The sequence below is a fragment of the Bombus impatiens genome, unplaced genomic scaffold (assembly GCF_000188095.3).
Source record: "Bombus impatiens unplaced genomic scaffold, BIMP_2.2 scf_0321, whole genome shotgun sequence".
NCBI lineage: Eukaryota > Metazoa > Arthropoda > Insecta > Hymenoptera > Apidae > Bombus > Bombus impatiens.
In genome coordinates, this window is record NT_176740.1 from 1,502,962 (window position 1) to 1,524,176 (window position 21,215).

Below are 21,215 nucleotides of genomic sequence, written 5' to 3' on the forward strand. Positions count from 1 at the left end.
ATTATGCCGATGCTGTGTTGAAGAATGTTCGAATGATAGAATTCCGAGTAAAAACGCTACCGATAGCCTTTCATATCTCGAACACGCCTTTCTGCTATCTTATCGAACCATAGAAATCTACAAACTTTTAAATTCCAACCGAATGTTATATGGCTCACTCTGATCTGTAATTTCAGCTCAGGGAGGATCTATCACTTTGTCTTTCCGCGTAATCTCGACAACTAAAACAAATATATGTGCATGCTGTGCGTTAAAACGCAGCGTCGTTGGAGATATCAACGGCCGTTCCAATAGTTACGTAAATAAGCAGAGAAGATAACAGTCGTTCAGAGAATTGACTACTGAAAATTATCTACCATCGATTTTCCATCATCTGTGTTTAGACGAACTACAAATCCTCGAAAAGAAGGGAAGCAATTAGAATTTTGTTGATTTAAAATTGTACGTTACGACTCAAATAATTATATACCTAAATTTCTTCTAATTATATACGCGTATAATTACTTTTACGTTATACTAATCTAGAAGCAATATTTCCACAATACTAACGATCCTCAACATTGATTACTCCACGAGCTGTCTTCGCCATATGTATAACGGTGAAAGACAGTGGCATCGTTATATTTAAACAGCATGCATTCATTGTTACCAATTAGAAGGATAAAAACATTACGGAACTCCCGGCTAACAATACCAAAGAGCCGGTTGAAAAGTATCCGGAAAAGAAGTGATGATCGCACTCGAGGAGCCCTGTTAAACGTAATTTCTATCGCGATCACCGACTGTCTCTTACGCCTATTTTCTAAAACCACGAGAACCAAAGAGGAGGAGAGAGAGGGAGAGAGAAAAAAGGCCTCTCATTACAATGGAATGCGCGGAGGGAACAATACTTGAAGGAACAAACACCATAGCAACTTCCGGCCACGACGAAGGCGGTGGCCTCCATGGGAAGGCTGGCGGGGACCTGCTTTTAAATTAACACGCGGTAATTACAACGACTTGTAAGCATCCGCGTTATCTCGCATTCCTGAACAAGAGCCAGGAGTCACTTTCCATGCGTAGCTTAATAAGAGCTGATTGGAGACGGTCCTTAATTCACGAAAGACTAATTTGGTGATATTTTATTTGGTGGTATTGCCCAAAGCCAATTACTCTGACAGAAGAAGCAACTAAGCAGTCAATGTCATTTTATACAATTCCTATGGAGATCTCATAGAGATAATCCTCTGAGTTGTTTTTAGCATTTCTTTAATAAGAAACATGAACAAAAATGTTGCGCATAGGTTGAAGATTTTATTAAGATTAGAGATTTGTTTTCTGACGAATAGAGCAAGGAAAGGAATAGAAACAAAGATACAGTTGATAAAAATAAAAATACAAAATAGAGTGTCATTTATAGGTTTACTAAAGGCATAAAAATTTGTTTTTAGATAAAAAAGATTCTATCAAATTTGTATCTTCTCTGTCTCTATTCCACTATTTATGCCTAACTAAAGTTGATGATGCAATGAAAAACGATATCTTGGATTACTCTAATTTAGTATACAAATTATAGAACAATCGTAACATTTGGAACTAAACGGTTGACTAAATATATGTAGTTCTCACCACAATTGGTTCTTTCTTTTGAATACGCCCCCTCTGAAGCTCCCTGACACTCTAAAACACGAGCTCATAGTTTTTCCTGACACGTAGCTGGATTCACAATATAAGGGAGCTACTGAGAAATTCTTGTAATGTGTTCATATACGAATGCACCACGATAATATCGAGCTTTATTAATTTGTTTCAATGATCCATATGTCAGAGAACCACTGTGATAAAAGATAACTAACATGATGTGACACAATCGCAATCATCTCCATGTCCGTGCTATGTATTTCCGGAAGATTATTTGCTCGCAACGCTTTCTGGCACGATTTCCTGTATTGTCATCATTCTCAAATACCTAGAATTTCGCGATGGTCTGATTAAGCTCATTGGAACGCAGATCATTTAAAAGTAGTTCTATTGTTGGTGTCTACTATAATATTATTTCAATTCTACTGAATATAATTTTAATTTTTAAATCTGTAACATCTAATTGTTTAACTGTCGTGTTTGAAGTACAATCTAATTTTTAATATTTGACATGTGCATTTTACGTTACTACTAACACGTTTATACATTCGAAACGTATTAAAGCGTATCTGGATATTTTCTGAGACCTTACTGATGCGCAGCATCGGGTTAAGTGCTAAGGTTGCCGGCTTGTGCACGTGTGTTAGCCGTTCATATATCTTCTATTGCACTTTTTGTTTTGCATCGTTACCCTCTTAACCCATTCTCCACTCTCAATCGAACGGTATGTATGTATATGCTTCGTAAGTCAATTATATAACCCTATTTCTCCTGATACATTTAACTGTCTATATATGACTTACAATGACAGTAAAAATGTTACAATCTGTTATTGGATCAAATCCTCTACAATATTGCGTTTATGCAACCTTCGTTATTTCTCTGTTTAGTTCTTAATGGATTAAGAATACCCCTTCAATACTTTTTCTTTAAAAAATAAAGAACTTGCGAATACTTTGTTAGTGAACATATACTGACATAATAGTCTTCCCAATTCGTTAATAGGTTAAAAAAATCAGACTGCTTTTTCCTATGTTAAAAATAATGATACGGGAATAGATTAACGAATCTATTTTTTGCAGGAATCGAGTTGCATCGATGCATAGAGCGTATGAAACGCGCGAGAACGGAAAGCAGAGTCGATGCCACGGAGGTGCACGAAGGAGGCCGAGCGGGTTCGGAAGCAGCCGAGGCCATCTGTTACGCTCGGTTCCCACGCTTCCGCCGTCGCCTTTCCCCGCCTTTGGACCAGTCCTCATCGGTCCTTTTCTTGCCCCCTCCTTAGCCGGCACTGCCGGCTCTCGCCGTCGCTTTATTTTATATAGCCGGAGAACGCTTGGACGTCTTTAACCGCGAGTCCGCGTTTTCTGTTACGAACTTACGAGGCGAAACTTTTGTCCATTATCGCGAGATTTCTGCTCGTCGTAGTTTCCGTTTGGCTTGGTCTCGAGGCGTTAAGTAAAAGTTGTACGACTAGTCTTGTAAAGATAGGACCGGCCAAAATCTTTATCTCTTTCGGTCCCGTTCTGTGTACGTCACAACGAAAACAAATGTTCCAAGATGTTCCCTACGTATTTTACTTTCTTACGTTCGTTTGAAATAAATCGAATGTTTTACAGCAAAATTCGTTACCTTATTTCCTTAATATCTACTTAAGCAAGCGTTAGCTATTCAATGTTGTTAGATGACATAATATTGAAGTGTTATATGAAATGGTACATAATTTCTTTTCATGACTCTCACATTTAAGAATTAAAACTGAGGTTAGAATTCCAGTTAATCTTTCTTGCGAGTACAGTCTATTTTTACTGAATCGAAACTATAATCTCTGTTACCAGCATAACTCAATGTTATAAGCAAGAGATTAAGTACGTTATGTATTTCAGATTTCTCTTAAATGTGAACGTTTCCGTGGGAGCAGTTAGATAAATTCAGCCGGGCGGCTTCGCTTTCTCCAGTTTGTTCATCAAGCAAGCCGACTGCGATACTTGAAACTGGTCCATGTAAGTACAAGTATCTATCTAGGAGAACTTAGAAAGAGGTCGTTTTTCTATCAGAAGAAAACCCGAGTACAGATTGATCTTCCTTTCCAATCCAATTTCGCCATTACAATTATCAAACTTTCCATGTTAAATGCATTATTGATAATTATTACGAATATACTGTTTTACTTATTATTTTAATAGATATTATTGCCATCCGATATATTTAGTTACGCCAGTGGCAGGAATTAGCCTGCCAAAGAAAAAAAAGTTGCTTTCAACGTGGGGCACGTGCCGTCTGCAGTCGCGCCGCCATTGTCATCTTCCCAGAGGCTGTGTTTACACAAACGCATTCCCCCAATCGCCCCCTGCTCAAAGTTGGCACTCCCGACCACCAGCCACTGCGTACAGAGAACGTTCTTAAATGTGTTCGTACAAAAGGAATCGTAAACGCCGCGCACGTGTGTTGACGACGCGTCGTCGAGGGGGCTGGAACGATTAAACCGACCGCAAAAAGAGATGGACTCGATTCTTTAAATACACGGTCAATATGACAGGGGGAGCGACCATGGTGACAATGTCGAGTGACTTCTAGCGACCCCTTGTTTACCTATGAATAAATTCCATTTACTTCGTTACATAAAAACATGAGGATAAAAGGTCGAAAACATAGCCAATAGATTACACATTCGAACAAAGTTAATCCCAGATATTGTGTATAGTAGCTCACTAAAGTATTCGTACATTTATTACGAATGTATGCGTATTTCTGTGCTATATGAAACATTTTGCAACTTCACTAGCATTGTAATGAGATTAGGCTATAATTGTTACGTTGGTAGAGAAAGTTTACATAGAAGCTACAAAATATTTAGTGTAAATATATGTATATACGTAATTAAAAGTTCCTAGTAATTTTAAAACAATTTGCCGAACAATTTAAAGAATGTAGAGGGCGGTGATCGTGAGCAAACGATTACGTTGAACCTAACTCGAGACAGATGATTTTATGGCGCAGTAATCGTCGCGGTATGCAATCGATAATAAAGAGACGATCGACCCTGTGAACGAAGCCAGGTTCGGAAACCTTTGTACATGATGAACAATTTGAAACGTGTTGCTGGTTGTCGTGGCATAAATCAGTCGCTCTGTCGGCATGATTAGAAACTCTTTGGAAAATACGCGGCGAACATTGGAAGGAACGGCGTAGTATCGGTTCTGTTGAAACAGGCTGTCTGTCGCGTCTCATGGCAACGCGACCTTTTCTTTAGGTTATGTTATGTGATTGTTTTAATCAAAGAACATCGTACATAACATGAAACTATGTTACATAATCTAAATGAATTTTTGCAGTTTGTCGGAATATGGTAACGGATAATATAATCACTTGCTATAATACAATACTTATTCTGTGCACATATTAGGTTGATGCATATGAAATGTCCTCTCAAATGAAACTAATCACGTGTAGGTTCTTCAAATCATCATATCTATGTTGAACTGATATTTCTCAGAAATCTAATATAATTAAAGCACTTATTCTTTAGGAAAGGATATCATGTAAAAATTACTTTGATTAAATTTACATGTAATGCATTGAAGAATCTATATAGTATATGCGGTTAAATTTCATTTCAAAAAGAACGTTTTATATACACCAATCTAATACATAGAAAGGAAATATTAGTGGAGAAGCATGTTTTTAGAAAATATAATACAATATTACTAAAGCTATAATAAATATCGCTTAACTTTGGAATAGATTGTACAAACGCACTCGAGGAATAGATACCGAAATCCCTTCTTTTTTTCGGTGTTCAAGATTTATATGTTTTGTTCTGGGCGTTGTAAATGAGTCCCTCGCGGTTCGATAGCCACGAATGCGTGTATTTAGTTCGATAAGAGAGCTAATATGCAACGTATTCCGACAGGGGCGCGTACGCAAAAGATGGAGACTGTGCCAACAACGCTTGCAACGATATAGAATCATGAATGGTACTCTTGTAAACGATATCGAAACGCAACCCTCTGTTTCCGTTTTGTCCAATAATAGATTTCCCCCATTCTGCGGTTTCCCTTTATTCGCATGAAGATTATGTTACACGCCTGTTCGGCACGGTTAGTCGTGAAGCTGAATGTAACGAACGATAAACCTAACCTAAATTAAGCGGAAGTAAAATTTATTTTTCAAAAACAAAAAATACGTGTTTTTTTTATAATAATAACTGTTCCATAAATGTTATTAAAAGATTAGGGATACTTCAAATTAATTTCATGGTCGTCTAGAACTTCTTTTTTTAACACAAACAAACAAAAGTAAACAATCACGCGGGCCACTGGTTACAAATATAAATGCATGGAGAACTGAAACGCATAACCGGCGATTAACCGTAGCTGCTCGAAGCGTATAGCAACAGACCGTTATCTGAAACACGTATGACGATAAACTTGAAACTCTGCTCCAGTATATTCGAGGAATGACCTACGTGGAAGTTGGCATGTCTTGATTCGTTTGCAAATTAAACAACGTATAAAACACTTTCTGATATTTCATTGAAAACAGTTTCTAATCCACCCTACAAAAATTAAAATGTCATTGACTCACGTAGGATGTTTACATATTCGTAACTAAAGAAAACATTCGAACATTTATGATAACCTTTTATGAATATATATTACATATATATGTTATACAAAACATCTCGAAATTTCATTAGCAATGTATTGAGATAGATTGATAAAGTGAAACAAATTTGAAAATGCAAATACATATAGAAGATGCAAGATACTACATCACAGAAGTATTTAAAGAATCAATATATAGTGAGGCTATATTCATGCTATGATATTAATTTTTTACTAAGTATCGTATGCTTACAGTATACATTTTGTAATTTAATTGTATACAATTTGCAATATAATGATAATAAACGAGCCTTATGACAGCGCTAATGAAATTTCAAAATGTTTTACATAACACATACGATATATATACAAAAGTTTTCTATGGTAAGTATTTGAATTCTTTCATGAGCTACTGTAAATACACACAACACAATGCGCCTTGCCAGTTTTCCCTCTTACGAACCTATTATTATTGCAAGGATTAAGCTTTCAAAGCATTACTACAAACCGCGACAAGCAATGTTAGAAATAAAAAAAAAGATATAATCTAACCTCATCGGTAATAATCGGCGCCTTGTCCATGTTGTCGTTGATCGGGCTGGGTGGCGACGTGGGGCTAGCACTGGGGCTCACATGAAACCCCTTCGACTCCTTGGCAGGCCTCTGGGGGGACACCCTCGCGGGGAAGCTCAAGGTTTTCGTCCACTGCGACAGACCACGCACCATCTTTTTTTCTTCTCGTCCAAAATTTCAACGATACAATATGCAATAATACTACTACATTCGTATATGCGTCTCTAAACGAGTGAGTTCAATGCGCGACGATGCTTCGACACTGTCGCAACTGTTTTAAAAAACGGGTAAAACACACAAGAAAACAATACGACGATGGACCGATATCGGCATTTGTTTCAGCGCGAATCTCAATCTTCACGAACCTCAGGAAAAAATTCACTTCGAAGAGTTAACTGGCTGCTTATAAATATTAATAAGCGTTTCGAGAGATCGGCTGGCGTTGTATCCGTGTCGTGACACGCATGGAAACGGTCTGCTAGCACGCGCGCCAGCCAACGCACGCCACGAAGTTTACTGACAGACTGTTCGCAGTCCGGTCGGTCGGTTCTCTCTGCGGAACGGTCGCGTCATGCCCGCTGGACCAAGCGCGCTGATTGGCGGATCCGATAGAAAGCGACAGGCGATGAGCGCGCGACGAGGACAGACACAATGGAAAATGGCCAATGGGGTGGTTCGTTATGCGAGATGGAACGAGACAAAATCAGCAGGATTCACGCGAGATGAACCGCGACCGCGATATAATTTTCAGAGATGTAAACTCCTGTCCGTCGAGGGAGTCCGTTGCCTTCTTATCTCTTTCTTCGTTCCAGTGAACGAAGGGAAGGCAGAGAACGAGAGAAGCCTAATAGTATCCGCGAGACAAGGACAGAGACCAGGGAGAGACGGTGAATGAAGGAACGTGTGAAAGAGATTATCGGATATGTGGCACAAGTACAGTCGCCGCTGACTTCATGGATCGCGGTTTAGAAATCGTTTAAGGTTACCTGGGACGTTCGCAACGGCTTGATAAAATGCCCAATAAAAGTCATTCTTATATCAGAATATCATATAATATATGCAACAAACTACGATATCCTTGAATCTTCTTCAAATATCACTTATCTTTTACAGGAGATTTCAACGAACGAATCATTTTTCTACAGAATTCAACAAATATGTAGATTCAATAATAAATTTCAATGGAAGATAAGATCCAGTGATAAAGAAAATAAATCTTTATAAAGTATGTCACAAACTGTAAGTTCTACTAAGATAAGTGTCTCCATAGAAAAGATTACCTGAATTTCCCTTTGCGTTACAGTTCTCAATCTAACGACTAATCAAATTATATCGATGTAGGATCTAAGTAATGACCTGGAGACAGGTTGTGAGACGGTTTCTATCAGAGCGGTACTTTTACTGGCGCCCTTTCGGAGACAAAGAATTTGTCCGCGGCGATAGCGACTCGTGATCAGTAAAGACACACTCGTGTTGCCAACTGCAGGTCTGGCGAGATGGTGGGGAGGAAAACGACATTGTAAAGCCCGACTGGCGAGGCATGTTCCTTACTCCTTACATTCAGCCGCGTTCAGCTGTATGTAAGTACGCGGACAAGATCTAGCCAGCTGCGGCCTTCTTCGACCTTCCCCCCACCAGGCCGGAATCGAGCCTTCTGGCCAGCTACACGAACCGGTACGCCAGCGTTCTAACAAGGAACATCCGCGAAGACTCCGCCTTCGATCTTCGTGAGACGCTATCTCGTCAGGACAGTCGAAAACGGGCCACCTTTGTAATACCTCGTCTCTTTGCGCTTTTATGGTATGTTGATGATAGTAAAATGAAAACTTCATTTTGTTACGTGAGGTAGAGTGTAGTAATAGGACCATATAACGGATATGAATGTAAATAAATCGTGGAAAAGACAATATACAGTTGGTAAGGTCATTTTTGGATATAATAATATGTAATAACAGTGGCGATAATGGTAATTACGAAAGGGTGAAACGTCGTTTCGAACAATTTTTATTTGTAATTCAATTTCCCAATTTGAATCTATAATGGTAGTCAGAAATAAAAGAATAAAGAGTTTTACAATTCCAAGAATTTATATCACCGATATCATAGATCTGCTTTCTAATACCTAACGCGTTAGTCAGTTCTTCCATTCGTTATCCTATCTTGTCTAAATGACACAGTTTTGACCAGTGACTTCACCCTTTCAGTTGGTATTCATTATGATCATTCAGAAAGTTCGAGGAACGAAAGATTTGAATCTTTAATTTACCAGATCCCGCGTAGTTCGGAGGTTACACCATCTGTTCCTGTTTTTTTCGAAAATTCCAGGTGACCATCAGATAAACTATGAGTGTCTCGCCCTTCTCTGCGGGGTGTGTATATTTTAGGGCTTAGGGGAACGATCCATGTCGAATTCGAAGCACGTCCTTCTCTAACAGCTTTTTGTCGACTCTGTTAATTAACATGACATATGCTCTTGCGCATATTTCAGCTTCGTGCTATGGTAACCCCTAACGCTATGCAATTACACTGTTGAGAACAATGAAATCTATTTAAAAAGCTGTAATGAATTGAAAGAATATCTATTGCTTCTTTGTAGACTTTCTTATTTATTTTTTAAGCACTATCTCAAGGAATTTATAAGAAAATCATATGAATATTCCAATTTTACGTATCATGCGATTTGCAAAAATTCCTACCAAACTAATGGTTTTACTTTTAGGTTGCGATGAGTGTAGTCGAAGTGAATTGTAAGAATTGTTATTTAAAACCGTCGACCAGGCCATTAATAGCATTGTTCACCTTGACTGGATACGTTTTATCGAGAATACTTCCGTTCATTTACTGTTCTACTTACATACCTATTACTTTACTTGAAGTTTTTGTTTTCAAAGGAAAGAATAGGAGACAATGTTAATGCCGTCTTGAAATTTGTATACTCGAGGATTCTTTTATTTGAAGTTTGCAACAGGTGTGCCATGTCAGGTCGCATTAATACCTTGAAGACGTACTGCAATTTTACTGACTGATATTCACGATCATGCACCTTCCCGACCCTTCTTGTACGCCAGGCAGGTGTCTTTCCCCTCTTTTCTCTCTAGATCAAAATCTTTCTTTCTTCGGGGTAAACTTGCACGAGTCTCGACAGTTCTCCCTCGAAATTCTCTTTCACAGATTTTTGTTTGCATTTCTAGAATGCTACCAGCTTACGTTTGACTCCCCTTCCTTTAGATGTTAAACGGGAAAATGAATTTGTATTATTTTTTTCTTTAGGAAAAATTTGATAAAATATCTTTTATAAGATATTTATAAAAATCTGACATCTTAAAATAAACACTTCAAAATACATCACACGATGTCTTAAAGACGACAGATTCCTGTTCCTAAGACGTCAATAAAGTGACTTTATACTATTTAGAATGTGAACAGAAATGTCGAAGTTGAATGTTTTGTCACAAGGCTGGATTTGTCAAAGAGGATTGCGAAAAAATAGAGCACGTTAATTCAGAGAGATTTCACTACGTTGACATTTAAAAAATCACTCGTGTTTTGTTTCAAAGAGGATTGCAAAAAAGCCAGATGTGCTAAGTCAAGAAGATTTCACCGTTAAAGGTGAAAAATCACTTCTGTCCATTAACCGTTCGAATCACAAAACGCGAAAAGCAAAACCGTAGTCGCAGACCGTTGCATTTTCCAACAGCACAATTCAGGCCACTTTTGCGATAGAATATCGCGCACTAATGTAATTGGTGCGTAACGTTTCTCGTGTCAAGGGATCCGATATCCTTAATAACCAGTTTCTCCGATTTCCAAACACGTCCCCCAGATGCTGACTTATCAGAAACGTATGTGTCAGCTTATTTAATCCTAATGGAACCGGAACTCACGAAAAAACTACCCTTTGTCCTCTCATCCACATCCCTTTATCATCCGTTGAAATTGGTCATGTGCATGAAAGACAACTAAATTACGCGTGAAGAACGAAGATCACAGAGAAATACCACGATATAACGATTATTTTTCATACGAACAATTTTTAAATTCAGCTCCTTATCAACCAATAGCAACAAAACTGTTTGCATATTATGCGCACTCCGTAGATTTTTGCGTTTTTAAATTACCTAATAAATGCACAGATATGTACAATGTATCAACGATAGTCGATCGTCACCTTTCAAAGCGACGAGCAAAATAGAAAGTTGCGTGCACGATACCACAAACGTTTGAGCCACGATACACCTTCTTATCGTAGACGAGTTTGGAACTGACAGTCTCGTGATTTCTCCATGGACTTCCGTCTATATTGGTGCACGAACATCCTGCAACCGCGAGGGAAATCGCGATTACGTTCGTAGCAGACACGTAAGGCTGGCACGCGTTCCCCTGACGTTTAGTCCAGTTTTGCATCCGGCACAGGTAGATACTGGGGAAAGGTCGAGCGACCGACCTGAATAAGTTGATGGTTACGCAATAATCGTGGTGCACCAGCGTGCTTTTTATGCTGCAAGGCTGGTCAGCTTGGAACGAGAATAGGTTCGAGACGTGCATATTTAGATTTAAAGATAATCGACAATGAAACACTATTTTACATAAGATCTGGATTATTCTATTTAAACGCAGAATAAGAGAACGTTGTAAAGATAAATATTCGCTATTTTATGTAAGATGTGCATTACTACACGTACGCGTAGAATAAGGAAAAATTAAGAATATAAAGATTGCAAAGGGTGTAGAGTTAAATTTCTCTTCAGAAATCGAGTAAGACGAATCTTCGTATGACGACGAAGGAATCAGTGAATTTTATTATCGATGAATCTTCCATGCGATGAAATAATCTCAAGCATAGAATAATGAAAAAATTCTAAAATATGAATCATCGAAAATTCTAAACATCTATAACCATTCAGGAAGGTATGGATTTCAATATTTCTACGCAGAATGGTCTTTTAACAATTGTAAAATAAATCATCCATATTATACAATATAATAAACCCATCCTAATTTACCTATTATTACCGATATATCGATATTCCCTGCAACAATTCGTGATCTAACGTTACGAAGTACTCCAGAAGATACAAAAAATTTCTTTTGATCCATCGACACTATTTCGATTTCCACACGAGCATCGAAGAATAAAGGACCCTCGATACAAACATTCAGAATCGAATACCTCTTCGAAAAATCAATCCTACGTTGGATACGCTTTTGAGATACATTTGTTCCACGTCACAGGAGGAAATAAAATCGACGAAATTTACTCTCGATCGATATTGAACGCAACAGATCGCGCATAAGGTGGGTCCAACGCGCTCCGAAGGGAACAAAGAAGGATTTTTGGAGGCGCCGATGCTAGCAGCACCTGGAGAGTCGATGTGAGGGACCATTCGGAGGATAGGAACAGCCCGGCGAATAATATTGGGAAGTGTGCAGCTGTCACAGCAGCTGCAACCCTCCTCCCTTGGCTCACAATCTGACCGGCAGCTTTTCTGCCTCCTCCTCAGCCTCCTCTGCCACCTTCTGCTCTCGTTTGCCATCACCTCATTCTCATGGTCTAACTTCTGCCTCGTATTCTCATTCCGGTTCTCTTCGTGAACTTCTCACAAAAACTATTGCACCTACAACCCTTTGACCATCGTGAATTTCCTGAAGGAAACTCTTTCAAATTTTTTCCCCCTTTCTTCCGTCTTTCTTTGGTTACGATTTCGAGCTTGTAGCGTTAGGTTACGGAGTTTTCCAAGTATAGGATTGGAAAGTTACGGTGTTGCATATTCAACTGCCTTGTTAATTAAGGCTTGTTAATTAGATATATTATACACGAATTGATCATAATAGGTTACCTAGTTTTCAGGAAAGAAAAATGAAGAAATATTTTATAAAATACGACCATGAAACCAAACGATACTTCACTCGGTAATAAATATTAATAGAACTACGCCAAGTAGATAGAGAATGAAAAATAGAATTAGTCATAGCGTTTTGATAACAGGGGAAAGCACCACGATATTCTCACAAATGCTTTCTTGAGAAAGAAAAAAGAAGTAGGGAGCTGCTCGTTCCCCGTGTCGAATAAGCATCCCTTAAAACGTGAAATGAGAGCGTGCATCGAGGAAATGAATGTGCCCTCAGCACGTTAATGGACTGGTTGTTCAAAGGGGGCCCCTTTCGTTTCCGCGTGAACATGTGGGTGTATATCTAGGCCATGCTAGTTCCTCGTGGAGCGATCAACCCCGTTTTTTCGAAGCCAACCACCGAGACCATCCTCTTTGACGAGGAATGTACGGCATCGGTCAGCTGCTCTTTCTGTAAAACTAAACTTCCTGCGCCACGTGTACATCTGCTCCTTCCCCGAACACCTGGTGGGGGAAATCTCGTGGTCCTGGATGGGTATAATGTAGTCACGTATAGCAGGTATCCCGAAGGTTCCTCGGGACTCTGTGTACAATGAACGAGCAACGTAAATACTCTCGTTGTTAATTGCACGTATACAAGATTTGTAGTACTCTTCGGTACTTGTGGGGAACGATAATGGATTATATGATATTATTACCTCGTTGAAAGAGAATGTGTGAGAAGGTTCCATTGAGATTCTTGGATCCTATACGGGTATTTAATATTGTTGCGTGTATCGTAATTTATGGGTTCTTGTAAACGAGGAATAGGTGTTTAGTGATACGAATGTGTGTTTAAGTGAAATTTTTGTAATTATTTGACATATAAGTTGGATGATAATATTCGCGAAATCGAAATTAATAGGCTGGAGCCTTTACGAAAATAAAATATGTATAGTATCAAACCTATTATAAAAGTAAAACAAGAGAGAAAATATTTGGAGCTAATATGGATCTCCTTATTAATTTTCACAGTTTCATTAAGAGTCCTTTTAGCGGTTCAAAGTTAATAATTATTAATTATGAATCATACAATAAGAAATGTTAACAGACTCCATTTCGTAATCTCAACTTCTTCAATCTTGAATTCGTTAATGCTTTGAAGTACAAAGAATATATTTCTGAATCCTATATTATAAGAGAACAAAATAGAAATAAGGGCTATCATGATATAAAACTGAGTCGAATTTGTCGAATCAAGCTGAATGTACTTGAGTAAATACGTTCACCACTGTAAGTCACTGCGATCTCGTTAAACACTCAAAATATACTTTCTTAAAAAAAGGCTTAACCCTCCTCGTCAAAAAGATAGATACTTTACCTACTCCAAAAAAGAAAAAGAGAAAGAAAGAAAGAATAATTCCTCACCATTCTGTCGAAGTAGCTCACAAACCACGTCATGATCCCACTAACACTGTAAACGTATTCAAGGCGTCATTTTTAATTAACACATCCTTTCCATTCACCGACAAAAACCATGACCGTCCCGTTGATTCGGAGGACCGGAAGTCGGAACTATTATGACCGGTTTCGAAAGGTTGGTCGGGTTATCCGGCGCAATTACATTGTGCTTGGCTCGTCGCCCTCCTCGTTACGAAACTCGAACTTTTTCACTATATGGCAGACATACAGATACATACATACGTTTCGTTGGTTCGTGAAATTATTCGATTCCTCCAACTCCCGTGAATTCGATCGATAGGTAAATCTCAACGGTGTTGGCTTCTACACCGAGAGTTCAAGTTTGTCGATGGAATCTATGCATTCCACTTGAGCCACGTAATTAACACGAAAGCGGGACTGACAACGTTCAGCGAATTCTCAACAAATCGCCTTAACTGCACCTTCTTGTCTCTTAGTGATACTTGGGAAAGTCGTTACCTCGTACAGCCATTATAATCGTTCTCTGCTACCTTGAATCGTCTCCGAGAATTCCTGTTGTCCTAATTTGTCATGGCCCTTTGTTTCTCACTAGACAAATTGCTACTTTGCGAAGATGGTTGCTCGGTTGTTGATGTTTGTTGTGGTCGCAGTAAGTTGGTATTCGAGTGGGTGAATACTGTGTTGAAGAGAATGATGAAAGTTGTTGCGGGTTTAATGAACTTTGACTGAAACCATATACAGAGTGGTTCAATCGTCTTGTTAACAGACAAACAAGATTCTTGCTTATGATCGGGGAACGATTGGAAGAATCTTAACTTGTTCTTTGGATTCTCATAAACGTGTTTTTCCTTTGCATTGATAAATCCTTAACGTAAATCCAAAAGGTAATCGTCAATAACGTAATACGTTCGATTATCGATAAAAGTTGGAAGCAAAATTGTATCGAGAAAAAGCATGGAGATGTTAGCGACCGTTTGAACAAAATTTCTGGAATTCCAAGCAAACGGGACACCCTGTATTCGCGTAGTTGTGTAATCGGCCTTAAGGATAAACGGACGCAAACACGTACCAGCGAATACGCTGGTGAGTAGGGAGGTTCGTATCACAAAACGGCCAAGTGAAAGGATAGGCACCAGTTCATCTTGTGTCTCAACCTCCAACCAACCTTCTCGAATATATCCTTTCGTGCTGCAAGTGCGTCAGCTATTCGCATAAAACAACAGTTAATTCGAATTCACGTTGTTCATCCGCCGAGGAAAACGAGAAACGCAGTTAACTTTAACTATTTTTTTTTCTTTTTTTTTTAACGAAAACCCATTCTGGTTATTACATTGCTGATTTTACGAGGGCACGCACGAATTGTTACATAAATTTATACCATTCACGGATAACAACCTACATAATTTGTCGGCTCCTTGGTTCAGTAAGTATCTTCGTTTCAACCCTTTCACTACGTAATTTGAAGGATTCGAAACGGTATAGAAATACCTACGTAATTTTCAGTGTTCACGCACGATAAATTTGAATAATTACGTTTGTTAGATTTCAGTCGCGAAACAGGGAGTTTCGTGTTGATACACGTATACGTACATAGATATACATAGACGAGGGAACTGTTAGAAAAATTCTAGTTACATTTTTCAAGTTCTTTATGAACAACGAAGTGTGCAAGAAATTCCATCGACTCTGCCATTCTCCAATTACATGTTTTTGATTCTCTATCTACTGCCTCCGCTCCATATATTGTAATTTCTTTCATGCCTATTTAAAATTTGCATCGCTTTCTTCCGCCAATGCTTTTTTACAATCATCCGTACGAAGCGAATCAAATTTTCACCTAAGCGAAAAGCGTATCAGGAAATTTTAAAAGAGAAGAAATTACAGTTCTCTCGATTGATCCTCTCTCTTTCTAACGCTCAGTCTCCTGCCCCCAGTTTCAAACGGAAACCTCAGCGTGCATTTTCTCCATTTACCCTAACCACGAACTATCTCATCATCGCGCGACATTTTTCTCTTATTTCCAGCTCGGCTCTCATCTTCGTAATTATGTATGGTACCATCGTGTAATTAAGAATTCGCTTCCGATGTACGCGTGTACACGTACCTAATGCATATTCGATCGCTATTATGGTCTTTTCCTCTTTTTTCCCTTCATCGATCTAATCGACAGACGGGATCTGGACTCAGGAGAGTGTATCATTTCCGCGAGTAATGCAATTTCGTGAAGAAAGAAAGCGGATAGTTATGCAACTGCGTGGCAACTTGTTCGTGGATCGACGATACTCCCAGACGTGGAACATCTTTGAAAGCGTGCAGAACATCTGTTTGCTGCAATTGTGGAAGCACCCCCGGCTAGCAACGGGGAAAGAAACCTAACTCAACTCACGACAGGCCGAAATAGCGAAGAAATCACGCGCCCGCTTGCACGGATCGAGGATGCACCTGCATCGGGTGTATCATCGGCAGCAGGATCACCGGCCAGATGTCCCTCACACCCGTGTCAGGATCCAGAGTGCACGTTTCTGGCTGATATTCAAGTATCCAGATTCGACTATCTTTCGCTTGGAACGCGTTTCTGGATACTTTGAAAAGGTAGGTAGATTTTGGTGTTGTTGGGTGTTATAGAAGAACATATAGTACGTAATTATTACACTATACACGACGAGCGTATTTTACTTTAGATGCATCGCGTTGATGGCCGTACACGATAAATGATTTTGAAAGGATTTTGAGCGAGTAGACGATTGCTTCTGACGAAATTACTAATTGCGCGTTTGAAATGCTCAGCTTGGACAAAAACAAAATCGCAACGAAATGCCTTGAGACGTCGTCTTCTCCAGCTTTTTTATCGAACGAACCGGGACACACAGACCTTTGCCTTTCAGTTCCATCCAATTTGCAAACAAACAAGACACGGAATTACGGCGGACACGCCGCCCACTACGCGAGTTAAACGCTGAAATATTAAATGTCTTTATCGAAATACTCGATTTCAAGGACTACGAGTCCAGGCAGCGTGGAATTAATTACGATACATTCTTGCATTATTATTTTCTACAAGCTCCACAAGTATCACATTAGGAACAGGAAATTGTGTCTAAAAATTTGTTTATAACTGCACATCTTACGTACGCTCACGATGAAATTAGTCAACGTAAATTACACGTACAGTATATTTCAAATATCGTATCCAGACGCTTGTTCATTTTTCACAGAACGTTGATTTAATCACAGGCAAAAATTATGCGCTATAGGCAGATAATGACTACACTCTGTTCTTATTACGGTACCTTATATTTTATTACTATAACACCGTACGACCGATTTTCGACGATCGGTAAACACAAATGGGCGAAAGTTACTCGCATTATTTATTACCGATAATGTACACATGTAAATTGATTTCAACATTCGAATGAGAGTAATCAATCTTTGCTTAAAGAACCTAAAGGTCGATGAATTTGATGCGAGGATCAAAAACTTGCCTAATAATTATATATTGTTATTTATCATGTAATGGGATATCATATTACGTCGGCAGCGTCGTTTCCCTCTTTTTTTCCACGGCCTTTTTATCGGGCAGTGGCGTGCGACCGGCGCGATCATACCGCGTCCGACGTCTTCCGCACATGGAAACCAGAGTAACCAGTGCAGTAAGTAAAAAGCTGCAGCTGTCACAGCACTCACGGCACGGCAGCTGCAGCCGCGGTGCATCGGGGCCTAGCCATCAGAGTAACACGTTTCCAAGCAGTTTTCGTATTCACGGTGATTTCCAATTTTGCATAAAGATCTTCAAATATTCCATGCAAAAATATCGTAAAAGATAGAGCAACCTCTCACACTTTTCTTAACGTTCTCCACTTTCTTTGCTTTCTTGGAACAAACTGTTTTTAACTGAAAATTGAAGAGACTTTTATTTTCAACGTTAAAGACTTCCCAATGTGAAAAATTAATTGTTAATCGTAAAAAGCAATTTATCGTTTAAACGTTAACCAAAAATTTAGGATTTATTCCACACCAAAACTATCATCAATCTTTTTAGCGAATATTTTTTCAGACTCTAAAGCCTCGGATGCTAATCGTCGAGTATTGAAGACGTTAATAAAATAGTCGAAATAAAACAGAAGCAAACGATTTTAAATTTACACGAAGCGCACTGAATCCTTAATTACAATAGTTGCTATCGCGAAACGTCGTGCTATTCGCGTATGCGCGACCACCGTAGTTCAATGTTCCCTTGCCCATACTAATTCATTCCCTTAAGCTGACATCACGAAACACGACTAACATAAATCTAATACGGAAAATTCCAAGCAAATTTAAATCCCTTGTTCCTATAAAAAAAAATCCAATTTCTATGTGCACGTGCATCAATCTTCAAAAATGAATCGCGAAATTAGAAATTAGAATTTCTATACCAAACGATCAACCGATAACATCGATGGCACCAATACGAAAGCATACAAAAACGGGTCTTGGTAATCGGTCAGCCTCGATCGTTTTGATCGTCACGCGTGTTTATCGGTCAGCGGCTGCATTCCGTGCATATGCAACCGCACACCTAAGATGGATGCGACGAGATGAGAGAAAGTCGGGGATCCTGGCCTCGAGGTTGCCTTCGAGAACGTAACGAAGCGTTTGTAACACGTATGCACACGCGCGATCGTTGCCAACAGATAGGTGTGAACGTGCGGCGAGGAAAATGTCATCGGATGCACTCTTGCTATCCTATCGTCCAATTTTATTTCTATTATTTCTGTTCTTTTTTCTCTTTCATTCAATCCGACCGCGTTCGCAGAAACGAAAGACCGGACTGTGAATTTCTTCATGTAACCTTTGATTTTCCACCGACGAAATCGCAGAAGATTTTCTTGGAACGTATTACAGGCGCAGACAAGGTGATTTTTCAGGTATTTCGTAATTCGAAATGTATCGCGAATATGCATGTTTGCGCGAACGACTTGGTTCAGGTAAATACTGATTATGTACGATATTTAACATACCTGGTCTCATCGAGCCAATATTGATACACAAAACAGAAAGTTCTTGGACTTTACTAGTACTATCACTTACGTTGGTAGCTATTCAACGTCATTCATGAGTCAGTACCATTCTTGGATTACGGATAATGTTGTTATACAAATATCGATATTACCGTCATTACTATACTTTTCGTACAAATTTTCCCTTTTCCTATCGCTGATTTCATTTCCTCTTTTATCGTGTGCTTTCTAAATAGAAAACTGTACGACATAATCGAAAGCAGGGTCCACGTGGAAAGTTAAAAGAAAATCGAAGAAATAAAAGTTTACGAATTGAAAATTGTGCATAGTAATGAAAAGTAAGGTGAACGCGGAAGATCGAGAGAATTAATAGATTTGTAAAGGAAGAATTATAGAGAATAATGAAAAGTCAAATCGTCGTAGAAAGTCGAAGGAGCAAATATCTATTATGCTTGATGCGATTGAATTAACGTTTGTTAGTGGCGTATTTTCCATTGAAACAAGCCATTTAACAGGCAGTAGGCGAGGAACGAAGGTAGGTACGAACTCCTTTGTAAGAGGCTGCCGCAGCAGCACACGCGGCAATAGGTAAACAGTCCGCAGAATGGTTGATGCATGTGGCCCCATTATTCTCACTCGTCAATCGGATTGTTTCAAATTAATAATTCACCGTGCCGGTTTATACATCACAGTGCATCCTTGTTACGTTACAGCCTCGATATATTCTACGATCGGTGTAATTTAACAATCGTTAGCTGGTAATTAACCCGGTCGAATACAGGTATGTACGTAATTCGGAAAATTTTAATCGACGATATTAGACTTGGTGATTGGAATGAGGAAAATGGAATAGTTCCCGGTGAGAATTAGCTGGCGGCTGTTTGCCATTGGAATAAAAAAACGAAACTCGTTCGTTGCAACAACAAGAGAATAAGATCGGACTTACAAGCGTAGAAATTCAAAAGAAGGCACCTTCGTTCGGTTTTATATAAGCGAAGAAACTGTCGGGTTGATGACAAAAGAAAAAAAAATTATTATTATTATAAGAATACTGGAAGAAGTTTAGAATCTTCTGTGTAGTTATTTTGCGCGATTAAAGTTTCACGAAGAAAATTGTTGTGGGAGAGCTCGGTATGGGAAAATCGAAATTGCTCGGTCTTGGAACGCGGCCGGAACACGTGCGTATTTACGCCAGAAGGGACGCCATTACAGTCGCCTATGAGAAGAAACGCGCGAGCACCCATTGTTTCAATAGCCTTTTCTACCTGCCCTGACTAGCAATGTCCGAAATTTGTTTTTCAAATTGCGACCCTGGGATTTCCCGTCAGCGATCGTTTCTATCGATCGCGAATACCTTACGGCATTCCCTAACACTTTTAATATCTTCAAATCATATCTCTAAGTATACTTAATAATACTTCTAGTATTCCTAAACATCCTTAGTAATAATACTTTTCAAAAATATCCATTAAGTTAGCTTCAATAAGCGTGGAAAGCAAAAATAGCAATATCAGAAAAGATCAGAAGCATCGGTTTTAATCCGCTATCCTCGGAGAGAAAGTTTTCAGGAATTCAATTCTTTGATTTTATCCTACTAACAGTAAGCAAAATAAAATATAGTTGGGTTTATCAAGAAACGTGTGTTGCAAGGTTTACGCGGAGAGAAAGTTTTCACGAATATAATTTTTTGACTTTAACCTACTACCGTAGAGCAGTAAGAAGAGTAAAACGCAGTTGGTCTTATTAAGAAACGTGTGTTGCAAGGTTTACTCACCGACTACGAAATCCAGATGACATTCTAGAGCACTAAACCCGACGATAACAAATCAGCTCCACGTGCAAACAGTTTAACAGTCACTTTACAACGAACATACACCTCTCAAGCTTCGAGAAACGCGTTATTACACTAAACAATCCTTCACTGCCGCAAGAACTCGCGAATACCGAGCCGAGTATAGGCTCGTAAAACGAAAGAAGATCGCTCGGCACGCTCCCTCGGAACCAGCAATTTCTACGCCATCCTCGTTGAAACGTTCCACGGAATATTCTTCCTTCTTCTCAATTAGAACATGCAAAATAGAAACGTCGCCTATTAATTAAACAATATCGACGATTCCAATGGAAACTATCTAAACGAAGGC

General features: G+C 39.0%; 1 protein-coding gene and 1 long non-coding RNA gene across 3 annotated transcripts in view; one reads left to right on the top strand and one right to left on the bottom strand.

The window, feature by feature from the left end:
- The window catches only part of LOC100744208 (TNF receptor-associated factor 4), a 33,478-nt gene that overhangs the window by 11,750 nt on the left and 513 nt on the right, over nt 1-21,215 (bottom strand). Inside the window, exon 2 of one of the 2 annotated variants that reach the window (XM_012385570.3) lies at nt 20,849-21,128. Coding sequence is in view for 1 of the 2 variants with exons in the window: in XM_003489396.4 (XP_003489444.1) it covers nt 6,780-6,953 (174 nt within the window). In the remaining variant the exon portion in view is untranslated. Of the gene's footprint in view, nt 1-6,779; nt 7,340-20,848; nt 21,129-21,215 lie in introns of those variants that run through there. The other variant, XM_003489396.4, reaches the window with a different exon arrangement.
- Nucleotides 2,060-5,529, top strand: LOC112212840. Its single transcript, XR_002946667.2, has 3 exons — nt 2,060-2,344; nt 2,703-3,623; nt 3,807-5,529. It is a non-coding gene; the product is annotated as an uncharacterized LOC112212840 (long non-coding RNA).